General features: G+C 40.7%; 1 protein-coding gene across 1 annotated transcript; it reads left to right on the top strand.

The window, feature by feature from the left end:
• The first annotated feature begins 13,408 nt into the window (after nucleotides 1–13,408).
• On the top strand, nucleotides 13,409–15,667 carry lsm6 (LSM6 homolog, U6 small nuclear RNA and mRNA degradation associated). The gene is made up of 4 exons (XM_079219426.1): nucleotides 13,409–13,436; nucleotides 13,873–13,971; nucleotides 14,085–14,198; nucleotides 15,479–15,667. The coding sequence occupies exons 2-4, from the start codon at nucleotides 13,878–13,880 to the stop codon at nucleotides 15,511–15,513; spliced, it is 243 nt and encodes an 80-aa protein (XP_079075552.1). The 5' UTR covers nucleotides 13,409–13,436; nucleotides 13,873–13,877; the 3' UTR covers nucleotides 15,514–15,667.
• The last annotated feature ends 10,731 nt before the right edge of the window (nucleotides 15,668–26,398 follow it).

Here is a 26,398-nt window from a genome sequence, read left to right as displayed (position 1 = left end):
GTGTATTGCTGAAAAGAAAATGTATTTGGGGAAAAAAAAAAAGCAAAGAGGGTATGAATCTGCAGATGGACCACATTGATCGAGTCGAATTACATTAACGGAATATATTTAATTAACTTCAAAAATAATATAATGGTGAGTGACGATAATAATTTATGCAATAATGCGATGATACAAATATGAATGTACACGTCAATTTAGACGTTATAAATACATAACGCAGATGTTAAACATGCATTTATCTTGCTTTAGCAAAACAGACAATGAAGCACTATAACACAATCTGTATCTTAATTAAAGATATGAATCCTAATTGCAGCAAGATAAAAAGAATTGTGAAGCTAAAAATGAATTATTATGGACTAATTTTGACTGGATGACATTTTTACACCCTGATTTTGCAAACTTACATTAAATATATTAAACATATGGTGCTAAGTTTTCATATTAATACTGTGTAATTTTAAAACTACATAAGTATTATCCACAGTATTTATATACTTAAAGATGAAGACATTTCAAGTCTTTGGCTTATTATACCCACTCTTTCCACAGAAAAGTTTCTACTAGGCTGCCATTTCACCATGAATGCTGAACTATAAAAAAGTTGCATGAGGAAAAACAAAAAAGCATCAACTGTTGATTGACTAATAACCAAAACATAATCATGATCAAACATCCTATATTTTAATTTGGTTTATATCTGTCATCACCTACTCCTGCCTCCACGTCTCACACACAGGCTTCATACATGTCAAGCTGCTAATTTAAAAACTGCCTGCAATTAGACCTACAATTTGTCTATTAAAAGAACAGTAATACAAAAAAGTACATTGTGTGGGAACCAGTATCAAATCAGATGGGGGACAATAACAGGTGTCAGTGTTAGAAAAATGTCCAACAATTATCAAAACCCAGTGTAGTCATCTCCTCATCAAAGTTGAGAGACCAAAACTGGCCAGAGCTGAATCCTCCTCCCTCTCAGCTGGGTGTTGGGGCTTTTTCACAGCGCAGGCTGTCCCCCACTCCCTGCTGTTGGACTCCTCCAGGCTGCGTTCTGTTGGCCTGCCGCGTTCTTTCACACCTCGTCCGTGTGTGAGGAGAGCTGTGTCTTCATCCCTCCATCCTTCCATCCTCCAGTCCTCCTCCTGCCATGCCTTCCACCCACCCCCAGCGGAGGCGCAGGAGGCTCGTTACCGTGGCAATTAGTGAAAAGCCTAAATTAGCCCTCTTGGCTGTCCACAGGTGACAAAGACACTTTGCATTTCTGCTAATTAGGAAACAGAACAACATGATTAAATGGGGCCTATCAGGAGGAGAGTGGACAAACATGTTCCACAAATAGAAAGGAGTAATATTTTATTGCATCTCCTGCATGAAATGATTAAGACATCCCATTAGGTTTTTCATTTGTGGAGAGGATAATGTTGGGTTGTGAAACGGAATATTATAATGGATTACATTACAATCTCAATAGTGTGAATGTGTTCATCTATACAGCTGTTTTCTCACCTTTGCCTGTAGATGGATGGCCTGTAGACAGTTGCTCTGACCAAAGAGTGGATGAGCTGCTAGAAGGGAGAGGTTAAATCCTTTTTGGTTTTTGCATTTCTTGCACATTGTCTTTTTTCTGTCAGCACAAAATATGCATATGGCAGGACCTCGAGATGATTTCTCTAAGTACTCAGGGGAAAAGTACTTTGATATCCGCTATAGTTCTGCTGGTACAACGTTCAACTTACCGTAGACAACGAGTTTATAATCAAACAGTTTGTCCAACATACATGTGTTTTCGTAATTTCATGCACGGATAAGCTAGAAATACAATTTTATTTTAAAGCTGACTATATATAAGAGCATACCTAGACATCTTCTGGTTCAGATCAGTGGCCATGTCTATAAAATGCAGTGCAGTATAGGAATAAGATGTGTAATATCTCACAAAATCATTGTAATGAGAAGTTCTGCTTTGTATGCCTTGATGAAATAACAGATGAATGTCGTTGTTCTGTGGGTTTCTAGATTTCAGAGAGTGAAGTTAATGCAGGCAGATTTCGTATTAACAATCCAGGGAAGCAGAAATTGTCCTGCTGGACGGCTTAATCAGTGCTAAATCTTGCTCTGTGTATCCAGCCTTTGCTTATTACACCACATTAAGGCTAATTAATGATTGCAAACTCCATGTAATATCAAACTTCATTTACCAAACTGTTTTATTTCAGATGCAAACATTTTCATAAATAAAAAATGATCTATACTAGACTCCAAGTATCTTGTTGGTGTTTTTTTGAGTTTGGTCACCACAGGGAGGTCACAGCCTGTTCTGTGACCCTGACAATGCCAGGCAGCTGAGGTAATGCTGGCAACAGGGCAGTCTGCTGATAGTAGCCATGGCAACACTGCCATGACCTCAGCTGGGGTTGAACCTAAAGGTCATTCCTCAATGCTCCGGGGAAGAGTGCTCCAGCTATATTACCAGGGACAGCGCTCAAATTTCCCAGCTGGAACACTGTACTTATTCAAAATGGCTTTCACCGTAAACCCCTAAATAACACCATGATAAGCGCTGTTCATTTGGGTCTGCTCTTCTAACGAAGTGAAGATGTAGAGTAGACTCCAGTTCAATTAGAATGGTTTTGTTTCACTCACCAATAACTGGCGCAGGTTCCCTACTTTGAAAACTGCTCATATTGTCAGTCGGCATTATTACTACTTATTAAAATGGTTCCCTATAGTGGCACAACAGTTAGTGGAGGCTAAATGAGTTTCAGGTGCTTCAGTGGAGGATGGAGCAGACTGGAGAGAAATGAGCTAACTTGCCTCTGTGCCTCGGGGGCAAACTGAACATCCTCCAGTTTCTTCTCCTTTTCACTGCCTCTTTTTCTTCCTTTCCTCCAAGCTCTCGGCCCCTGTCCTGTGCGGGCAAGGCTGGGCAGGCTAACGTTAGGCTCGGCCAGTCAGATGTTGCCCTGGGGTAAACAGAAACATCTGTCCCCTGCCCAGCCGTGACTGTCGCTGAGTGATAAATCCTGGGGTGGCTTGTGCCAGTGCTGTCCGGCGTGCCACCTGTCCCCCTTCTACACAATATCCCTAACCGTGCACACACACTTCACCCTATTTGCACTCGTTCGCCTTCATCCTGACAGTGTGACAGAAGCAGGTGGTTCACACCCTTTTTTGCCCTCTGGCCTTCTATGCTCTCGTCCTCGGGTGGCACATTTAATGCAGGGAGCGAGAAGGGTTGTCGCCTCTAGCAAATTCCAGCGGAGAGATCCCTGTAGGTTATTCTGCAGTGGTCCTAGGAAACTCAAAAGCCAGTAGAAGTTGTTTACTTTAATCAGACATAGAGTCTGCAGATCAGATCAACTGAGTTTCACGAAGGTCAACAAAATGCTCAACAACATTAGAAAGTGCTGTTTTTTCCCCCGAGGATGCCACTTCAATTGCAAAGATGTTTTACTTATTTAAGGATTGTTATGCTACAACCCATCTGACCTTCTTGTAAATTCAACTGCCAGACAAAAGCCTAAACACATACTGACTTTCTCTGTCTGTCATGTTTTCCTCTCTCTGCTACCACTTCCTCTCTCTGCTACCACTACTTTTATTAAAGTGACAGAGGCAGGTGGCCAACTTCCTGGCCTTTGACCTTCAACAGTTTCCCTGCAGTAAGACGCCAGTGCAAACACACACACACACACACACACACACACACACACACACACACACACACACACACACACACATACACGGAGGAGGAGCCTATAGGTTGGCCTGGGTGAACTGGGGCAGAGGTCTTGCAAAGGGCTCTGGAGGGAAGCGAAGGTTCTTCAACTCGGGGACAAGAGTTATTTTAGCAGTGCCAAACCTGACAGGCTGAATGATTATCCCCACAGTGCCAACGCCAATATTCACATCAGAAAGAAAGAGATATGCCCAGTATAAATGCAGCCCTGTCTAACTAAATACTGACTGAAAACTGAAATAAATCAGTGTGATTAGTGGCACACTCCTTGTGAACGCAGTCCTAAAAACAATGTGCTCTTTTATCATTTCAAGCAGTTTGCAAACTGAACTGCAATACATTTCCCCCAGAAAGTCACAAAGCACTAGAACAGTAACACTGTCTGCCAGCTTCCTCTAAATCACTTTTTCTTATTCCAAAGGCTCTGCGAGCAAAAATTATTATTATATATAATATGATAATTACAAAAAGTGTTATGAACAGCTATTCATATGTCCACCTGTCTGCCCTTGGCTGCTTGATATACATGTGTTCTTTACAATATGCCTGCATTTATCTGATTCATCTATACTTTGAAATAATATCAGATTTAAGGAGCACTTCACCTCTCAAAACGTGTGTTCTTTTGAGGTGCACTTTAGGCTTGTGCATATCTGTGTGTATGATTTGAATGTTTGTTTTAATGCGTCTATGTGTGTGTAAGAGGACCCCTGCTGATTAATGTCACTTCGTACTGTAATGGAGCGTGCTGAACATGTTCTGATCTCTGTAATGTGTTACCAGTCTCAGCTTGATTTTATTGCCATGGTCTAATAGGATATTGCCACTATCACAATTTGGATTAACTTCCATATCACTGCTGTTAAACCGAGAGAGATTTGTATGTGTGTGCACACAAATGCTGGAGAAGTGGGGATGTCGATAAGGGTGAGCCGCTCTGGTCGATTAATTTCACATTCGGTACCTCCTTCATAAAGTGTCTTTTCTGTTTCCCACCACAATCATTTTCATTATAACAAGTTACAGCTGCTGTTTTTTCCTCTCATTTATGTTTTTGACCCTGTGTAAAACAAGGTACTGCTGTCTGAATTTGCTACAGGGGACATTGCACTGGCAAGTGCCTTCGTGTTTTTTTTCCAGCCTTATATGATTGGTTTGCATCTGACGCACACACACACGCACACATGCACACACACACACACACACACACACACACACACACACACACACACACACACACACACACACACACACACACACACACACACACAGGTATAACGAACCCTAGTAAAGAGGTCTGGCATGCTTTTGTCTGAACATTTTTTTTGCCAGCAGGAAGCAGGGAACTCTATGCAGAGGAGGCTGCCCTTGCTCTGTGAGTCCTTTGTCTCCCTACATCCCCAAGCTCCACCTCTCTCTCAGCCAGCCCTCCAATGAGAGAGCCTTCAGGTGTTGACCTTATCGGGTGGAGGTCAAAGCCAGGTCAGGGATCTGTTGCTAGGCTACCATCAGATAAGTGGCGAGGGTAGGCAGCAGTGGATAGCTCTGTCATTCAGGGCTTGTCATGTAATCTTGTTCATTTGCAGACAATTGTCTGGACGTCAGAGAGGCTATCTGGCCCATACTGTTGTAATGAAACACATTAAAATATTAAAACCAGCCATGCTGAGCATTGGCAGCTCCGCTTGGCACATGGCTTTTTTTTTTACTGTCATGCCAACTGTCACGCAGTAACATGAACCCCTTAAATACGCTAGTGTGGCTGGCTGTGTAGGAAATGTGATAGAGAACAGGATGCAATTCTTTTAGAGTTTTTTTTATTTTGTCCCGCATCATTTGAATTTTAAGTAAATACAATAACATGAATATTGAAATGAATAAAAATTGTAATGAAGCTTAATTTCAGCAGAATTATTTATATAATCAGAGATTAAAAACTTGAAATATTGATCGGGAAAGAACAATCCATCTGTCAACATACAGTTTGTATGTATTTTTCTTGCAAATACTGTACATAAATCAAAGAATTCATTCATGACTCCTGACTCATTTAGGGGTACAGGTGTGAAGGCATCCTGTTGTTTGCTAACCTACAACCTTTAAATAGAGTACAACGAGTGCTACAGCAGTCTGACTGAAGAGGGCGAGGGAGGGAGGGAAGGAGGGAATAAGAGAGAAAGAAAAAGAGAGAGATAGTTGTTGCATCTTCACACAAACATGGTCTGTTCTCCCACTCTGCCATTCCACCACCTGGACCGAGCTATGTGGGAGACTGTGCCACACAGTGATGAACGACACCAAACAGGACAATTTCTGTTCACACTGTGGGTCATATGCAGTAAGACGAGTTGACACTGCATCTGTGTCATATCACAAGTTCCTCTTTGGTGACACCTGCATTTTGTCAATGTCACCCGCTCAGCCGTTCAGGTTAACCGCCAGGTCTGGGAGGAAGTGGCCTTCGAAGGGCCGTTTGAGGAGCAAGACCTCAGACAGTTAGACATAAAGAGACCTAGATAAGGCACGTGGCAATTTATCCATGCCAGTCCTTGTACTGCAGCTTCAACATGGGATCTCGTCTGTTAGATTGGCGCATTGTGAAAAGAGGTTCTCAGTGTCTGGGCGCTTGCCAGCTGACATTCCACGGAGACAAATTGAGAGAGAGGCTCCGGCAGATTTATCGGGCCATTGGCTCGCCTCAGGAATTCTCTTGTAACATGGCACTCCTGTGAAAGGGATAAAGAAATTAGTGTAAAACAGTCCCCCCCCCCACCCCCCCACGCCCCCTCTCCCACAGCACCCGTTTAGATATCTAGTACTTGTAACCCCCAACACTTACATATATACAAATGTGGATGAATACAAGGTGGACGGGTCTGAACTTGAGTCCTCTTATTTCTATGAATATTCAAGAGGGTGGGCAAGAAAATGCTGCTGTATTCTGGCTGATGAGTCACAGGTCCTCAGTGGCAGGAAGCACTGCTGGTCAAATGACAGAGAGAGAGCAGGAGAGGGAGACATGGATGAGAGAGAGGGAGATCTGTGTGTGTATGTGTGTGTGTGTGTGTGTGTGTGTGTGTGTGTGTGTGTGTGTGTGTGTGTGTGTGTGTGTGGGATTTGAAAGGAACTGCTCCTGGCTGTCTTGGATATTTATTCCTTTCTAAAGCAATGAGGTGTTTGGAGAAAGAAGCCAGTTATTTGTTCAGTGAGAACAGAGAGCATTATTTTGCACTTGCCCTAACAGACTATGGTCTGTGAATGTAAGAACATGTCTTTGCACCTGACCTGTCGTTGATCAATAGAGAAATTTGATTGGCTTTTTCCAAAATGTCTGAAGAACACGATCGTCCAAATACACAATGTGTTTTTTTTTAATTGTTATATTCTGACAAGCATACATTATATATGAAATAATAAGGATGAATTAATAATTACTGGTATAAACATCCCCGTTGGAATTTCCCTTCCTGGGTTTGCATACAATAGAGCCCTAATGCCATCCCCCATATCATCTGTCAGCATCTAGAGGTTATCTGCCAAGTTGATGAACAGAGAGATTGGCTATGAAACACAAGGTGTGACAGTATGGCAATATGTTATAGTATGCAGGCAGAGCTCATCAGGAAAGAGAGGACGAGCGGCTTTGTTCCAAATGTCACGATGCATATTTATGGGCGCACTGGAGTGGCTCCTTGTATAAGCACCATTCACCATCTATCAAGCAAAACCACTACAGTGTCTCTTTGACAACTTGGTAGGATAGTGTTGTGTGACAAAGTGATCAAACTGGGCGATCTGCTCATGGCTCGAGCCAAGTTTTCTTGCGAAACTGAGTGTCATTTAGACAGTCAAGACAATAAAGCATGCTGAGGTTAACACAGTGTAATTATTAGTTACTGTACACACAATTATGTTCATGACAGGAGGCTTCTAGGCAAACTTATCCACAGAAGCTTTGTCATATTGTTGAACATTTTGTATTTTTATTGCATAATGCTCTTTTTGTCTTTCTATTGCGACAAAAAGGAACACAGGATGTGGAGCTTTAAAATGCATCGCCTCCGTTGCCTTGGATTGAGATATTAAAGGGAAGGGAGAGAAATAAGGTGACATGGGAAGGCTTGTCAGACAGAAAGAAAGACAGACAGACAGATACAAGCAGCATAAGCTCCACTGAGCTCCCTTTCCACTAAGGAGGATCTCAGGAGAGTTGTGCTGGCTGGCTGCGCCTGGGCCATATAGCAGAGGATGGGCAGTCTGACTGTCTGCCTGCGGTGCCGCTCCTTGGGGAAAGAACAAGGCTCCAGGGCTGTAGCTGATTTGAGATGGTCCCAGGACTAATCCCTGGGGGACACCAACCAGGGAGAATTGGTTCTATGAACCTCTCTTTTCAGGCTTTTTGAAAGCAGTGGAGCTTCGTGGCTGTAGAGAGACGGAACAAGAGGAAGGCTTTCATTTTGACTGTGAGCAGCTCAGTGGATTTCCTCCAAATTACAGGGAGTGATTACATCCCACCTTGTCTGCCTCGCGCCACCCCCTTCTTCTAGCATGGGGCCCCTGGGTAGCCAACCACTGTCAACTGTCAGTGCTCACAGCTGAGTCATTAAGTGTAAGTTGAGCGATGTGTCATTGGCACAGAAATAATAAGGAGCAAAACCCAAAGCGCAGGGACACTGGGTTCACCCTGTGGGTAATTCACTGCTGCTTATACAATGTCTTTACTGCACAGTTGCGGGCTATGACGAAGGAATTCAGAACTCTTATAGAGGATGGAATGTGGATGGATGTGGAGGTACAACCACCTGTTTTGGTGAGCTCTTTTGCTGCTGCAGTTACATGAACCGACATGGAGAGAGTCACGGGAGCTTTGAACAAGTGAGCCATTTAAAACAACCCTGGGTGCCACAAAGGCAACTGATCCAAGCATCCAGCAATGCCGCTGAGGTTTCCTGGCCCCTTTTTGATAGAAGAAAGGTTTCCCATCACTTCCAAGCTATTACCTCCATACAGTTAAGGATTACATAGAAGCAAGAACAGGGACACTCTGTCTACCTATCTGTTTTTTATTTGAAAACTCCCCCAAGCTTTTCCATTATCTTCTCCATATCAAGCTTGACCTGAAGAGAAAACCTGGCTTCAGAAGGGTCAATGCAGTCTAGACTCTCTCCTCATCCTGTACAGCCGACCCCCACCTCCACCTCCACCCCCATCCTGCATATTGCTTTAGGATACAAGAGGGATGTGGTTCCTATTCTCCCCTTCCTTATTTCTACTCACCTCAAGCCTCTGCCTCCTTTGGTCCAGTCCCCCATTTCCCACCTACAATAGCATCTCCCGTCACCATAATCTTTCTATTTCACGAGCCCGCCCCTTGGGCTTAAGAGGTCTAGAGATGGAGATGGGATTTGTCTGTCAATTGACAGCACTGCCGGTATTCTTTCTGACTGTCCACTCTTATACTAGATGGTCAGCACATCCTTCTAAAGAAAAGTAATTTGCTGTTGGTACAGACAATGTTGAATTTGGCCTCATATAGCTGATGACTAGTAGAGCCACACTGAAGAAATTAGTTAACAAATAACTGACATACTGATAACTAAGATACTAATAATTATATCATGAGATAGATAAAATACCATATGTAGAACAATTACTCATTATTAGGATGCTGCTAATAAACCATGCTGCTAATACTTCTGCCTAAATCTACTACTACTAATAATGAACATATGTTGTTATATGGGAACCATTTAATTAAATATAAAAATTATAATATCTTAGACATTTAAAGTACTGAAAGCAACAGGTATTTAACCTGCATTAATTTATTATGTTTTAGCCACTTGAGGGCGGTTGTAACAAGCTGTGAACACAACACCTATTACCTATTATCACCTTTTATGCGCATTGACATTTACTTCATTTTTTTCCTTCTAATTCTATGTATATATATATAGCCCGAAAATCCCAAATTTGCCTCAGAGGGCTTTGTGATCTGTACAGTATACAACATCCTCTGCCCAGGACCTTTGCAGCGGAACAGGAAAAACTCTTTAACGTGGGAAAAGGAAGAAACCCAAGGGAGGGTAACAGAGAAGGGATCCTGCAGGATGGACAGAAGTGCAATATTTATATGTACAAAATGAACAAAACAAGTTATTGTGTAACTTGTTATCAAACAGTTGCTTATTTACACATATGTAGCACCATTATCATTTATTTGGAGTTGTGTTGCTCTCTACCTGATGAATGGAAGTTTAATGTTCACTCTCTTTTAGCTCTGTATCTGCACTTTTCTCTCCAGCTAGTCGCCAACTCAGTGTACTGTTTGCTGGACAGTGGGGTTTTTAGAGCATTTAGTATTTTCTGAAAACAGGTGCATGCTTACAAGAGCAGTGAGAATCAAAACAGTTAAGTTGTGGGCCTTTTACCCAAAACCACAAGCTGACGCTGAAATGCTCCACATTCAGAGAGAAGAGGAGCTTTCTGTGGATTTTTCACTGCAAGAGACTTCTTTTATGTTAAACATAGACAATTCAAAATAAAATAACAACAAACAATCATAAAAATATAAAAAATAACCTTTCCCCCTGTTGATGACTAATGCAAAATTATAACACATCACAGACAGAATAAATACTTAAAGCAATTGACCACAAAGAGGTAGGTTTAAGTGTAACAAACTATTTAATTAGGTCGTAAACTGGTCTTTAGAATACATTAATTGGTACACACATGTAAATCGGCCTAATGACCAGTGAGTTTAATGTTAAATAACACATTTGAAATACTTACTGTTGGCCAGTATATGGATCAAAGCTAGAAGCAAAAACAAAGCCCACTAACGCTTATGTATTTAACTGCTATTACAGGGCATGTAAAAAAGGTTTGGCATTTTAAAGGTGTACTCCTACGCACTTCAATTCTAAATAATGTATAGGCTGCAGAATGTGTGGCCATCATTGTTGACATGTGATCTGTGGTAAATGGGATGTGATGTTGACGATGAATTTAGAGCCCAGTGTCAATGTTTACAATTAACCCTGAATCATTATCTATCCTTGGTGAATTGTCTGCAGGTTACAAGCAAAACACACTTATTTCAGGGCCCCATACTGCAATTTCTCTAGGATTGCTCGGTTCACACATATCGTCTCATTGCCTACAAGCTGCATATTAAAACATACACATATCCCAGTGAGGATGTAGCCTTGGTCTTAAGTTTAACTTTTATTTGAACCATATGACCTGTGAAAAAATTATCACTTTATTATCATTATTGGTTTTATTGTATTAAGCAATCAAATTATGGGTAGTTACATGTGGTGCATTCAGGGACAGAGCTGCATAATGAGTGTGGAACATTTCAAATAGCAAAAAGCCACTTTCTATTACAACTAAGGCCATCTATTATGATAACAAAGAATGAGTAAATGTAAGTGCACAGAGGTCATTTCTGAAGGCTACAGAGATAAACTGGGATATTTTTTCTTTCCAAAAAATTCCTTCAAAGCGAGAAACAACGAAGGGAACAGGGGACAAGGGAGAAAAAAATCTTCATTGAATATTCATTAACCGGTGCCTAGGTGTATACATGGCTCTTAACCACTCTTGTTTATGACTTAAGGACTTGTAGTACTGACCTTAGTTTAACACAGCAGCAGATACCAAATTAACCTCTAGCCTCCACAGGGCTAGCCATGCCCTGCTAACAAGCAACCTGTCTAGACACACAAGAGGTACTTTATGATTCCACTTCTCACAATCCCCCTCTCTCTCCGTCTCTCTCTCTCTCTCTCTCTCTCTCTCTCTCTCTCTGTCTCTCTCTCTCTCTCTCTCTCTCTCTCTCTCTCTCTCTCTCTCTCTCTCTCGCAACCTCTCTGTCTCTGTTAACACGTACTGGCACATCCTCCCTCCCTCTGTCCTCTTCTATCTTTCACCTCACCATTTCATCCCTATTTTGCCCCTGCACCATTTTTCATGTACCTCCCAAGCTGTGCAGTGTTTGGGTCATGCACCCAGCAACCGGAGTTGAATCAGATGGTAGACTTTGTCTTATCCTTCACAACACGGCCTGGCCACAGCAAAATTAAATAATGAAAATATCTGACCCCTCTAGGGTGCTTAATTTCAATAACACTCGCAAAAAAATAAGAATCATCCAATAATGTTTTTTTTAAATAAAACTATTCACATTTCAAAGGCAATGTCCCTTTAAGAAGAGTAAATAACTTGGAATAGGAATTCCATAAGAGATTTAAAAAACAATTATAATCTAAGTTGCAATAAGGTCACTATACTCAAGTTTGGATATCATACATAATATAACTACAATGTTATCATGAGTATGCTAAATAAATAAGATTAAGCAAATAAGACAACGAATGAGAAATCTGTAAAGGTCGGGGGAAATACAAAAAGTAATGATCTATCAAAAAGACAAATATTGAGGTATTTATAATAGTTTTACTGTTATTTTTTCCCTGAAGAACAAAATACTGTACTTTAGTTTAATAGTTATATCAAAAAATAAAATGTTATTTTTATATTATTATTCCCCCAACCCAAGGTGATGTATTGCTTGTTTTATTCGACCAATTATTAAAAACCTCAACATATTCAGTTTACTATCATGACAAAGAAAAGCAATCCTCACAATCGCTATCAAAATACTGCTGAATCAGTTTCTGTTAATCGACTAATTTGTACAGTCATATAGGATCCACACATTCCCCCTTCTCTCTCTGGCAGCTCAGACCTCAACCCAGTATGTACATCTGGTGACCAGCTACAAGCCCAATGTCCAGAAGCAGCCAAAGACTGTGAACGTTTGCACAGGTTCATGGAGGCTGTGCTATAAAAATTGAGCACATGCAGGAACACATTTCTCCATCAGACATCTGTGAGATATGATGATGGTACAATAAGGTTGGGCAAATTGTAACACTAGCTTCTATCTTCTTTCCATATTATACTTTGACAACAACATATTGACATGTTATAGTTCATATTTCTATCAAAACGTGTATGATAATACATTAGTATTTCTATAGGAGCTATGGTAAATAGAATGTGCCATTAGGATGAATTAGAATTTTTAGTTTCTGCTACGCCCTTTTATCAAGATAATGCTGTGTTTATGATTCCCATTCCCAGTCAAAATCTTTAGTAGATTTTGGTTGTTGCAGCTGAAATTTACATACTTTTTTTCAGGTAATGTTTCTAAAAGTTATGTCAGTTATGATGTATTTTCCAAAAGATATGTATAGTTTGAGCTTGAGTTATAGTGCTGCTACATACACAACTTCAGGATCATACAATATAAACTAAGAATATTTAAGAATAAAATATTAAATCTAATTGGACTGTACCCTCTCATATTTAGCCAATTTTAGGCTTTTCATCGGCTTGTGAAGTGTACACAGAGCTGTAGAGTAATCTGCATAAGTACAATTCTACTGTGTTGCAAATGAATGCTCTGTTGACTGAACATGTGTCTAAAACACAGGTAAATTCTCTCAATTACCAGTGTTTGTACATTGTTCTGTCTTCCAGCTCTCAACTCTTTCACAGTCTGTACCACTGCGATCTTTGGGATTTTTGTCCTCACCCGGTCTCCGTATAGTGCTCGTCTCTGATTGGTCAATACGCGGTCCATGCCAAATACAATCGTTTGGAGAACGTCTATCTGGTAAGTAAAATGATACTAAACACGTTGCCACTGATAACAACTATAACAAGCAAACAGCTCCATCGAGTCCAGTAAACGTATGCAACGTAGTCACACGTTTAACGACCCTCTCGCACCCTTAAGTTAAAGCGCATTCATTGAAGAGTTTGCAGTTAGCATGTTAGCTACAGCAATTAGCTAGCAGCTAACGCTACTTGCCCACACAGTATTGTGCCAATTAACAATTAGCTACATTGGTGTTGGACCCGTCAGAATTATAGCTACGTGCTGCTACACTCGCAACATAGTGTTAACAAGACTTCGTTGTTTGTTTGAATGAATGAACGCCATCGTGCACGAGTTAGCTGGCACGATGCTAATGTGGCTGTTTGAAAGACACTGCGATCATAACATGACGCTTAACTCGCTGCTCATCTTCAACCCTTTCACATCGCAGTCAAGATGAGTCTAAGAAAGCAAACCCCCAGCGACTTCCTGAAGCAGATAATCGGCAGACCAGTGGTGGTCAAACTGAACTCTGGCGTCGATTACAGAGGTAATGACCCCGGCGTGTCTAACTCATCCACTTTTTGTTCTCTCCCATAATGCCATTTTAAAAGAGAGGAAGTTCTCGTTTGCCAAACATGTATGACGTGTGTCACGTTACAGGTGTCCTGGCCTGCCTCGATGGATACATGAACATTGCCATAGAGCAGACCGAGGAGTATGTGAATGGGCAGCTCAAGAATAAGTATGGAGATGCTTTTCTCAGAGGAAACAATGGTAAGATTCTCTAATATAGAATTATATCTCCAATTTATAGACACGTAGGCACTTAAAGACTTTGACAAAGTGCATGGTTCTTGCTACAAGGTTACATGTGTGCACAGTTTTGTCAAAGTGAGGGACTCTGGTTATAGACACAGACTCTGGCCTTTTACACAGCGGACATTTTTGACATTGATAGTAGAAAAAGCACTTAAATATTAAATATGTTTCGGTTCTATTCAAGTGTCCTATTGTAAAATTGAAATATAGTTATCCTATTTATTTATTTTAATCACTGAAGTGCCCAACATGAGTATTTTACAGCCAGTGATGCATTACTTGGTGCCAGTTAACAGCTCGAGTGACTACACAAAGCTCTACTGTTGAACAACCAAAAAGTCCAATGGCAGAGAAAGACTTGATGGGTAAATCAACTATCAAAAAACACATTGTATTCTGATGTTCCTTAGTTTTAAAATGTTTCTTTAGCTCTCCTCATTCAAAAAGAACAAACTCACTTTTTAAACTATTACTCAATAGGCTTGTAATATTGATAATGTGAAAAGCTTAAATCAACCGCCATTGGCTCTCCTGCTTGTTTTTAACTTTTGTCTACTGTCAATCCTTGATAAATAAAGGATTGTAGTAAGTGAGTTTCATATGATCTGTATCCACCATAACAGTCGGAAGAACATATCTTCTAACCGCTGATGTCTAGATTTTTCCTTACGCCAGCCATGTACGGTATTTACAGTCTGATTCCCTCTTGAATATGAGTCATGCTGGCCAGTGCAGTTCTTAGTGTGATAAAAGGGCCAGCAGCTGAAGATGGGGCTATTTTAGTCTAAACAGAGCAGGTTGATAAAATTAGATAATATTTACTCGACTGCTTTTCTGTACAGTCCAAACATTACACCTCCAATCCACCAGAATGACCAGTGCGAAAACAATTCCACATATCTCGGATGAGAATTAACGTGGGTCAGTATTAACCCCAGAGAATTTATTTATTTGTGGTGTATCATGGGAAGTGAAGGGTAGGGTGAAAGCAAATGGAGCAGAGCATCAAGAGTCAGCTGTAAACAAATATTATAACTCCACTGTATTTGGTTGGGCCAGCCAAATAGTTGACCTCAAGTACGAACCTTTATCTTTGGAAAGCATGATCACATAAATGAATCAAAACAAGAAATATAAATAATTCATTTCAGATTTATCTCAGAGATGTTATTGTGTTTCTCAGCTAAACTACAGCCTTCAATGTTCTTAAATTTGTTTTCCCTTTCTCTCCGCAGTCCTTTACATCAGCACCCAGAAGAGGAAAGCGTAGTGAAGACCCTTCTGTTTTTCATTTTTATTTTACAGTGGTTGATGTGTCAGTGGATGACTGTCCTGTTTTTGGTTTTGTAAAGCCTGATGTCCTGAAGAATATAGATTTTTGTAAAAGTGGAATTAGTTAATAAACTGAGTTTTGATTTGTCTGATCTGGTTCATATTATTCACACATTTTGGTGTTAACATCACAAGGAACATGATAACAGGTATTTTTTCTTGTACTCTATTGTTCTTTGTAAAAATGTAGATGAATGTTTGAACTAACAGCATAATTTCAACAGGCTTCATTTTGAAAAGGAATTGTCATTCCTGTACGTAGTTGTTCATATTGTAATATCTTGTGATTTAATTTTTGGCTATATCAGGCTTCTCCACTGCCAGTGAAATAATGAAGGGTGTTTTGTGGCCAAATCATTCACTCAAAGTTTACACCTGGAGCAAGCAAATCTACCACTGTTTTACCACAAGGCTTCAAAAGGATTAGAACATAATTTTGTAATTTGTCAGTACTAATGTGCTAATTGTGTACTTGATCTTGATACGACTTGCCTGCAGAAACCCATTACTGAATGGCCTGTGTACAAATGTACTCATCATCCTGCATTTACTTTACATTACAAGTCATTTGATGAACAGCTGTTTGTACAATTAAAAATAACTGTTCAAGTAATGTTTCACATATAAAAAAAAAACTATTTCAATGGTAAATTAATTTTTTTAAATAGCTTTTCAGGTTACTTGTTTTCAGAGCGTGCATGAGTAATGAAAGTGTTCCTGCAGCTCGAGATGACTCAATCCAGTAATGTACCTGCATCTGAACTTTGATGGAGTGTCCATACATACAAAAGTAACTTGTTGCTTTAATGCAGGATTGTGGAACAATCGCATGTGAAAGAAAATCCTTCACTTACTGGCCATTTAAATATCCACTACTGAATAAAAGAATGTGACTGCAGGACTAATCCATAAATGGTGCCACCTGCAGGCTGCATTAACATGTAAACAGATCTGTGAGATCAACTCCCACCGCCCTCTACAGCAGACTTCCATGTTTTAGTACCTTTAAATGTCGCAGAACACACAGCTTACCTTTTGTCATCTGTGGCTGCACTGAGATGCTCTTTGTTCGTACGGTTGGCTCTGACGATGCCTCGTGAAAATAAATGCAGCAGTGTATATGCAAAGAATTGGAAGTTTATTTCATTTTAGTATGGCCTGTGGTAATTTAGAGAATGAGTTCAAAAGTGGCATCACCTCATTACGCTAAGATAAGAACGCTATAAATATATGATTCATTAGGCTCTTAATGAGAATGCTGTAGTGAGGAGGCAGTGAGGGGAATGCTTTCCGTTCCAAGGGTGGATTTTTGAGAGCCTTGTTTTCCAACCTGTACATGCGCACTCTGGCCCCTGGAAGGAGACAAAAGGCTGCCAAGGTCAGGCCCGACTTGAGAATGAAGGACACATTATTGATCAAACTCTGCCGAGCTGCAGCTGTAGAGAGGGAATGTTGGGGGGGATTGAGCTGCAACACACACACACACACACACACTGACAGACATAGGCACCGAGTGATTTGTACACAGAAACGCATTGTACACAGTGCAACACACAAAGAATAATTATGGCACCTAGTGAGGGTTAGTACAGGCAAATATTTACCCACTGGAATCATAACTGAGCCGCTGGCTTTGTGGCCTCGCAGGGAACCCAATTAATACTATTCACGCAAATGACTTAGTGGCAGACGTCACGCTTATTGAACCATGAGCTTTTTTTTTTCCAGAAACACTGAACTGATGCAGTCACGTTTTCATTTTGCATGTCCATGTCAACATCAGATTATTGATTTTTATTCCCCACATCTTTTTCTGATAATTATTACAATAATATATATTTTTTCATAAGGTTGTTTCAAGATGCCGTAGTTTGCGTTGGGCACTGGTTCGTCCCCACGCACCTCATAAACGCAGACGGCTGGCGGAGGATGCTGCAGTGGCTCGCCGTTGACGTATGGAGGTGAGTGATGGAGGGGAGAGGACAAAGGAGGATAGAATAGGTGACAGCCTTGTTATGGGAGAAAAAGCTAGGGGGAGACTCAAGTCTTACAGCACCACCAGCTGCCAGAGACACACAACTACAGTGGAGTCACAGGAGGGAGCGAGGATGGAGGAGGGAGGGAAAGTGGCGTATGACTTTGACCCTGACTGATCACTGCAGCATGACTGTCTAGCCTTTTCACAAGGGATCAAAGGATGACAAGGACAACCTGAAAATCTGTGATTTTCTCCATGTTTGGCTGTACCATATTTTCAATTAGACAAGGACACATTTTGGTCTTCTTCTATGCAAATCTTTTCAGAGTGGATCTTTTCATTTGAATGGTTTTGCCAGGGTTGAGAGTTTGCTGCACATCAGAAGCATTCAAGTTGTGTTTCTCTCCCTCCTCCAATTTATTTATTTTTATTTTTTTCTCTTTTTGCACATATTCAGCAGTAGCAAGGTGAATCGCCACACGGTAAATTAATGTGTCGTGTGTGCACAGAAATCATGTCGACAAAATATAAAAACACAAAACCACCAAAGGTTACAGCATCATAACTTACCATTTGGCTCAACCAACACCTCTTTTGACTCTCTGTTAAAAAAGCACAATAAGTTAAGCAACAATCTTGCTTCTTGCAGTCCTTTATACTGTCATTGTACCCACTGTATGTGTGGATGTAAGCAACAACCAGTTTTTGCATGTGTAAAGAGACCTCCCTCCCCACAGCGTTTTGGGATCTCGGCAGTCCTGTGTGAACTTGACCAGCTCTAACCTCTGCCTGACAGCTTGTCATGTGTTTAGGATGTAAATGATGGCGGTGACCTCCCACACTGTGTCTCTGCTCTCACATTCCACTGGCTGGGTCAGAGGTCCTGTTAGGTTAGTGCAGAATAAACAAACACCTTAGAAACAGCCTAACAATGGCTGACTAATGTTGAAAACAGCTGCTACTGATTAATAAACTGAACGCTCCTTGTTGGTCTGTTAATCCATTAATCAGATGTAGTTATTCCCCTCAAAATACATATTAGGGTGAATTGTGTGGTACTGTATGTTGCTGCTCCACTTCCTTGTCTTTCAGTAACCTAAATCCAAGTTCAGGTTTGACGGTTGTTTTGATCCTAATTGAGTGTGAGGTCCTGTGCTTGTCTCTGCCGCTCGGCAACCCCTAGGTTCTTTATTTAGCCCCGAGGACAGTCAACCTTGGCCAAAAATGTGACCCCTGACCTTCTTATCTGGAAGAAGCTATTCCCAGCATGGACAGGGGCTTCTGTGATTTATCTTGGCCCCAAATGGCAGCGTGATGCAGATGGTAAGGTTAGGGGAGCGTAACTAGGTACCCTCCAGGAGGCCAGAGAGCAGTGCCGTTGCACTCAGAGAGCATTGTATGTGTTGCACAGGCTCTAACGCTATGAGCAACAACAAGGCCAGGACAAAGCCTCGCATGGTACAGTAACATGGTCCACGTGAGTCAATGAACCTTGAACCCAAAAGGCTCTCCAGCTGTCCCACAACAGAAGGGTCTATTTTGGAAACACACTTGCTTGAAATCTCTGACTAGATTATGACCATATTGTATTATTGACTATGACCTGACCCACTTACTTCTTCAACAGGCTAACAGTTGTTTTGCTGATTGCATGTTCACAAAAACGGTTTTGAGCAAACTCCTGCTCCTGAAAAGCTTCTAAATTAACCTTGAGGTGAGATTTGTCGAATTAAAGTTTTAGGTTTTGACCTGGCAACAAATTTGGAGCAATAACAAAAAAATATCAAAGCCAGGCTGGCCTTGAAAAGCCACAAAGCTTGAATATTTCATTATTTGGCCCATTCATTCAGACGACCATGCCTCATTCAGAGATCTGAAAGAGATTTGACTTGCCATGTGCACTTACCCCAAAATGTCATTATCCTAAAGTTAAATTAAAAAACTTTCTTAACCTAAAAGTCCATCAAGGACAGAATTATCATATTATAAAAGTTTCTGTTAACATGTAATAATTCTGCCTTTATTTTTCTGTTTGACACATGAATGCATTTTGGTTTTATTGCAGGTTGTTCCAGAACAAATCATCTTCCATTTGGGTAAAAAGAAAAATCTACAGGCACAAAATACTTGGTAGAATAAAATATAAGGTTGTGGAAGCTTATGGTCGTCTTGGGACCTTATCTCATGAAATAGTATATTTTAAAATGAGGTCATCAATGCTTGTGAGCAATAATTAGTGAATATGAAGTAATCAGCCCATGTCACAGAGCCATTTTCAATCGCCTTTTTGTTTCAGAAAGGCTATTGCTTGTTCTGTTTGTCAGCCAAGTCTCACTACTATGCACATGAGATTTGCATGAAATACAAACTAACCCTGCACTCAGGCAATTAGCCTCCATTACGCTGGCGTTCCAATTGCCAATTTGTCTGCCATGCAAGGTAATCCGGAGTGTTGCTGGCAAGCACCCAAAATGGTAATAATGGTATTGCAAGAGTCTTTTGTTGTTGTTTCCTCTCAGACTAACGGCCACAGGCGGCTGGTGTGTCACTGTATGAAATGTTGAGGAAATGGAAATGTTTGCGCAGCAGTCAGCAGTGAAGACATGACCCTTTGCCCTCAACTGCTCCAGTGTAAAGGCTTTTAGGCTGCCGTTGTGAAGAGATTAGTTTTATTTTGTCTTTATTCAGAGAATGTCTTGTTTTTTTGTTTGACTCTGTTTATAGGAGGACCAAACAAAACAACTGCTGTAATCAATGCTTGTATATTAACAATGTATCAAGGGATGATGTATATGTGAAAGATACTGCTTGTAGTGACGAACCCTCAGATAATTAATGATCACCCAATTGTGCCACGCCCCTACGATCTTTGGAGAGTTTCACCCCGTTTCATTGTTTTGGTTTTAAAGCTATCACTAGTAACTTTACAAAAAAATAACTCCTTGTCGTGTGTGCTTAGACTATCGCTATATCCTGACAGGAGTATACAGGAGAGATAATATGTGGAACAATCTGGAAAACAAAACTGAGTAAACTTTCTAATTTTACGGCTAAACAGTGCCCTAAAATATGTGTCTGAAAGCATTTCAGGCAGGAAACAGGTGATGCAGCAACAGAATCTCGATGCAGCAACAGAATCTTGATTCAGCGCTGCCTAGTTTTAGAGTTTGACCAGAATTAACAAGCAGTGATTGACAGCTGAGTAAGACTCCTCGGCTCTAATTGGTTGTTTTTATTTGGAGTGTGATGGAATCTTGAAAATGCCATTAGGAGAACTAAAAGGAGACAGAGTAACCTGTTTTTTTTCACAGAGCATTTGTCCCATGTAGCACTGTCAGGACAAGGTGACAATTTGAGCAAATATGAAGAAAAAAAATATTTTTGTAAAGTTACCAACTGTAGTTTTAAGGCCTGTAACTTCACTGTATTTGTTAAGTCTCACTGCTCTCCTCTGTCGTTTCCAGCTACAGTAGGAAGCTACTTTAGCAAACTAGCTTTAGAAACCCACTGACACAGTTAGCAATTAGCTAGCTCATGAACGTAGTGGAGACAAAACATAACGAAGAGTAGAGTGAATGTTGGACTAACCCAAACTTATTTGGACAAAAAAAGGTGAACTAATTACCTAAATTGTCTATTGTAAACATCCATTATAGTTTACACACTAACTTGATTCAACTTTGACCGTGCTCACAGTGTTCAATGAGGAATTATGATGCTATTGTGGTGCTTAATTTCAGGTTGAAGTGTTAAAAGTTATTTAATTCTAACCTGCCTGAACACTTTTCATTCCTGTCATTATTTGTTGTAGTGACATTGTTGTTGTTGTAGTAGTAAGACCCAAGTTGTTATAAATAGGACTTACTCTTTAATGTTACAGCTTTTATGGTAAGCCTGTTATTGTTGGGATGGTTGACAGTGCGTGCCTTTGTGTTTGTTTCACTCTGTGTGTCTACAGTTATGGAAAGAGGCTCAGTGGTTTGACTCGCTGCACTCTGAGTGCCTGTGATATTGCTCAAGGGTAAAACCAGACAGGAGAGTTATGACTTCAGCCCTTCTCTGGCCATCAGGGAGGTCATAAGGAGGCTACAGACACACACAGACACACACACATTTACCTAATACTCAGTAACACACTCTAAGCAACCTAATCTATCACAAACACACACATGCACCAACGCACACACTTGGACACTGGACTAGAGCCATGATCGGAGTCAGGGCACTGTCATAAACACAATTAAAGCCTTTCAGTCTTTGCCAGGGCGAGGTCGCTCTCTTTCTGTCTGTTTATGTGTGAGAGAGAAACTGTGTGTGAACATTTGCGTCACAACATATTATGAGGCAGACGAGGGAGAGCACCTTTCACATCAGGGTATGATTTCCCGTACAACGCGGCGCAGGAACAAGAGGCCATTAAATTCAATGTGACACTCCCCGGGTTAGCCACTGATGCTTTTTTATGTGGGCGTGTCATTTTAAGAGTTTTTAACGACTGTCATGGAGAGTGGATGCTCTCCAGCTCACACATGCACACACACACACGCACGCATGCACGCACACACACACACACACACACACACACACACACACACACACACACACACACACACACACACACACACATTTCCGGCCGGATTGGAGGAGCAGCTTTTATAGGTAAGACACATATAAAAGCAAAAGCTGAGAGAGACTTTTATGAAGTGCCAAAAGGGAAGGGGCACGGCTTTTAACTGTGCATACAAATTTCAACTTGAAACATATTGTTTATTGTGACCCTCTATATAATATGCTCCTGAAGCAAAGCTCGTACAACCTTTAGTGAGATGTGTATGGAGATGTTTTTAGTGTTATCTGGGCCATCAGCGGTCCCTTGGCTGGTGCTCTGCATTGCTATGAGATGTGCTTTCTTCATTTCCGAGACATATCTAAGCCCCTTGTGCCCTCTTGTGGCAGACCTGGGTGGTGATCTCACGCTCTGCCAGCCACTCAGCCCTCTTGTTCCTTATTTTAATTGACCTGGATTTGTTCCTTTGCTTTGCTGTAATGAAAAAGCGAGCGGTGCCTCGGGACTGAAAATCCTGTCAGCTTCGCCCTGCAGCAATTCCCACACCCCAAAACTGGGTCCCCTTTACAAGATCTACTGTTTGAAGCTGAGCAGAAATAAAAAATTTAAAAGACCTGGGTTCTTCAATGCCTTGCAATGAATAATTAAGAAATATGCATTTCCAGATAATGGAGAAAGGAATTTTAATGCAATTGGATGTAAATTCATTGAAGAAACACTTTGGCATATATTTGTGTGGGGCTTGTACATGAGTTTGTCTTGTATCCTTATTTCTCTGAGTAAAGAGATGGTAAAATATTCATCCAGCATTTCACACAGTTTCCCTTTATGTTGAACATAGAGGATGACTTTTTTTAAAACAGAAACCTGTACAAATGGGACATGTGCTCATTCGGGTCCTGCACTAAGAGAATATGAACAGGGACACCACCACCCACTCGTCTGATATATATACATATTAATGCCATCTGTGTCGACTTCTCAAAGTGCTGCTGAGTGACTCATATTATCAATACGAGGCAATCAATAATCTACGTCATGAACAAGGTCATTCAATCAAAACATGTTGGATTAAACATGACAAATTATTAAATTAGCTTCTGAGAGAGACAGAGAATCAAACTTTGTAATGAATACATTACACAATGGTTTTATAAAAAATACTGCATACATGTGTGACTAAGCACCAAAAATGATTTTTAATGACATCATTAACATTTTCTCTCGAGCTACCTTTTAAAAAACGATTGATCCAAAATGAATAACTCAGTACAAATTGATTTGGTCATACCTTTCACCATCTCCGTCTGGCAGTGTTATATCACATAAAAAGCACATTCAAAGATGAATTTGTTTTGTTCTCCCCCTCCGTTGTCATTAAGGAGACGAGTTTACAGCTCCCTGTGCAGTTATAATCATAGGCCACGGGCCTGTTCAATTTTACACGTGATGACTCATCAGAGGTTCAACTCTTTACTTTAAAGCCTGTTGACAAATTTACGGCCTCCATATTGGAAGAAGAGTGAATACGTTGTGTCGTGCTGCAACAGAAAGCTCTCTGTCTTCATCACTCATCTCCTGTGAGAGCTGGATCTGAATCATCTCTGCTCGGGGCTGGTAGCAGAGAGCCTGGCAGGGCCGGGGCTGAGGTGTGCGTATGTGCGTGAGTATGTGCGTGCATGGTATTTGTTGTGTGTTTCTGTGTGCTTGTTTCAGCCTAATTAAGCATCAGCAGCTTCTTGGACCAGGGGGAGGCAAGACTTCACAGCCATTAAATCAGGACAATGCTTTTTGTGTCACTGGTGCTGGCGTAAGATGCCCTGCTTCCCCTCCTTCTCCTTGCATCTCTTCTCCCTCCCTACCCTCCCACCTCCTCACCCTCCGTCAGTCTCACAGCTGCCATGCAGCCTAGGGCTCCAAAAATAAACGATGGCTTCCCAAGTGCATGGTCAAGGCCAGGCAAGTTGGCAGGAGCAACTTATCTCTTGCATGCCCTCTACTGGTGGATTGTGGTAACTACAACTGCACTTTAGCAGGCACACAAATGCACAGGGGCGATAGAAAATAATATAATGCAGTCCAATGCAACACCATTGGACTGCATTATATTATTTCATTAAAAGAAGATAGAAAAGAAAGGATCCGGTGGGCTCCGAAACTAAAACAAGTGTAAGGAAGGAGCTTTGTGGAAAGAAATATAAAAGTCCAGAAGGCTGTTTGTGCCGCTGGGAGTTTGTGTACCTCAACTCTGTCTTGACACGTATACAAGCATTGTCTATGTTTTTAGAATTGCATTTTTTTTTTAAACCTTTTGCTAGAAGATTGCCTTGGACCTTTCTTCTTTTTTTAATTGCTGCTTCATTGCAAAATTGCAAAATTATTTCTCACTTCGTGAACTGGGCCCAGACGGTATATTGAAAGCATTGTTTTGTAATTTCATTTAATGTGAGTAACTTTGTTAAATGTACGTGTAGGCTATGTGCAGGTTATATCCGTTATATAGATGAATTCATCCCTCCCATTTTGATCTAAGACTTGGTTATTTGTCTTTATTTGTCTTTTTCTTTTCTTGTGAACTACTTTGTAATATCTGTTTTATCTCTATAACTAAATACCTAACAATATCAAAAGCTTTATGATGCTGTTGGACTGGATTCATTGTACAGTTGTTCATGTTATGTCCATTCAGCTTTGCACCTTTGCATATGGTTACTCAACACTTCATATGTCTTTTTGAGATAAATAATTGATCAGTGTACAATAAAAGAACTGGTCTCTTGTTTACATGCTGTATGTCAGATCGCAGCAGATAAAAAAGTTATTATCTGACCCTGGTGTTTGGCACCTCTATGTCATCAATTTGTAACTTGATGAAAACAAACTGGACGTGTAAAGAACGTCTGATCTCTTCATCCCAACTCTCTCTGGGTGACGAGGAAGTGGAAGTGAGGGCCTGACAATTCAAAGTGGGTCAGCGTAGCTGGTTGCTAACGCATGACCTCAGGCTTAGTCGCTCTCAGGAAAAACAGTGAGGTCAGCAAAGGACCGGTTTGTGTGTGAGAGATGGAGAAAGAGTATTTAACTTGTCCAACCGGACACATCCATAACATACGAGAGCTGTTATTATTATTTCCATCGACAGTTATATTAATAATTGCTACTTATTCTACAAGCAGAAAAACAAACATTTACAGATTCCAGCGTTCTGTTTCAAATGATTGTAAATTAAAAAATATTTAGGTTTGCGAGTGTTTATTGGACAATTCGGGACATTTGAATGTGTTACCGTGAGTCGTGAAAAATTGGGGTGGGCATTCTTGTATTATTTCTTGAATAGACCAACCAATTAATTGTTAAATTTAGAAAACTAATCAACAGATTAATCAACAATGAAAATAATTATCATTAGTTGCAGCCCCATTTCCCACAATCACTGTTGCATTTCCACACTTAACCAGCACAGCTATTTGAGATAAATAAAACCAGTAAAATTATTGGGTATACAAACTTACAATAAAACTTTACAATATAATACAACTCAAATGGAACAATATCACAAGCTCAAACGTATCAAGTACTATTGACTAGTATTTGACATATTTATCAGCTGTAAGGGTCTGAGGAGAAGTGTAGTGGATGGCGTCTACATTCCAGCCAGAAGGCTCCACCCACTCGTCAGGAGAGCATTGAGATCAGGTGTGGGACGAGACACACCTGATCCTGATCTCCTAGTCAGGGAGGTTAACAAAAGCCAAGGAGGGGATCGGAGCAGAGGAATATGCAACTAGAGAAGAAGAGAGGCTTCTTCTCATGAAGAGGATTGAGCCGGTAAATTGGCTAGCGGCCCGGCTGAAATACTTTAGTTTGAGTAGTTTATTGATGGAGATCTGGACTGAGCTGTATTTTCAGTTCTTGTTCTTCTTCAGTTTGTTTAATTAAAATCCTTTCAAACTTGCAGAACTGACTCTGCCTGTGATTGCTGTGCTGCCCTAACTTCTGTGTGTCCTCTGTACCGGCACAATAGTTCAACTATAAGGTCATTTTTTATCTGGCATTGCATGTCTTCATATTATTCTGCAAGGTTACCCATGTTCCTCGGCAGTGTTAACCCATCAGGTGCATAGACAACATTACACACAGGATTTACACAACACATCACATGCAGATGAAAGATACAGAAGAAAAGTGTCTTTGTATCAGGATAATGATGCACCCACAAAAAACAATTGAGCACAGGAGCACACACACACACACACACACACACACACACACACACAC

The sequence above is a fragment of the Taurulus bubalis genome, assembly GCF_910589615.1.
Source record: "Taurulus bubalis genome assembly, chromosome: 6".
Lineage (NCBI taxonomy): Eukaryota > Metazoa > Chordata > Actinopteri > Perciformes > Cottidae > Taurulus > Taurulus bubalis.
The sequence above is the reverse complement of the archived record's forward strand: the minus strand, read 5'-3'. Positions and strand labels throughout refer to the sequence as shown.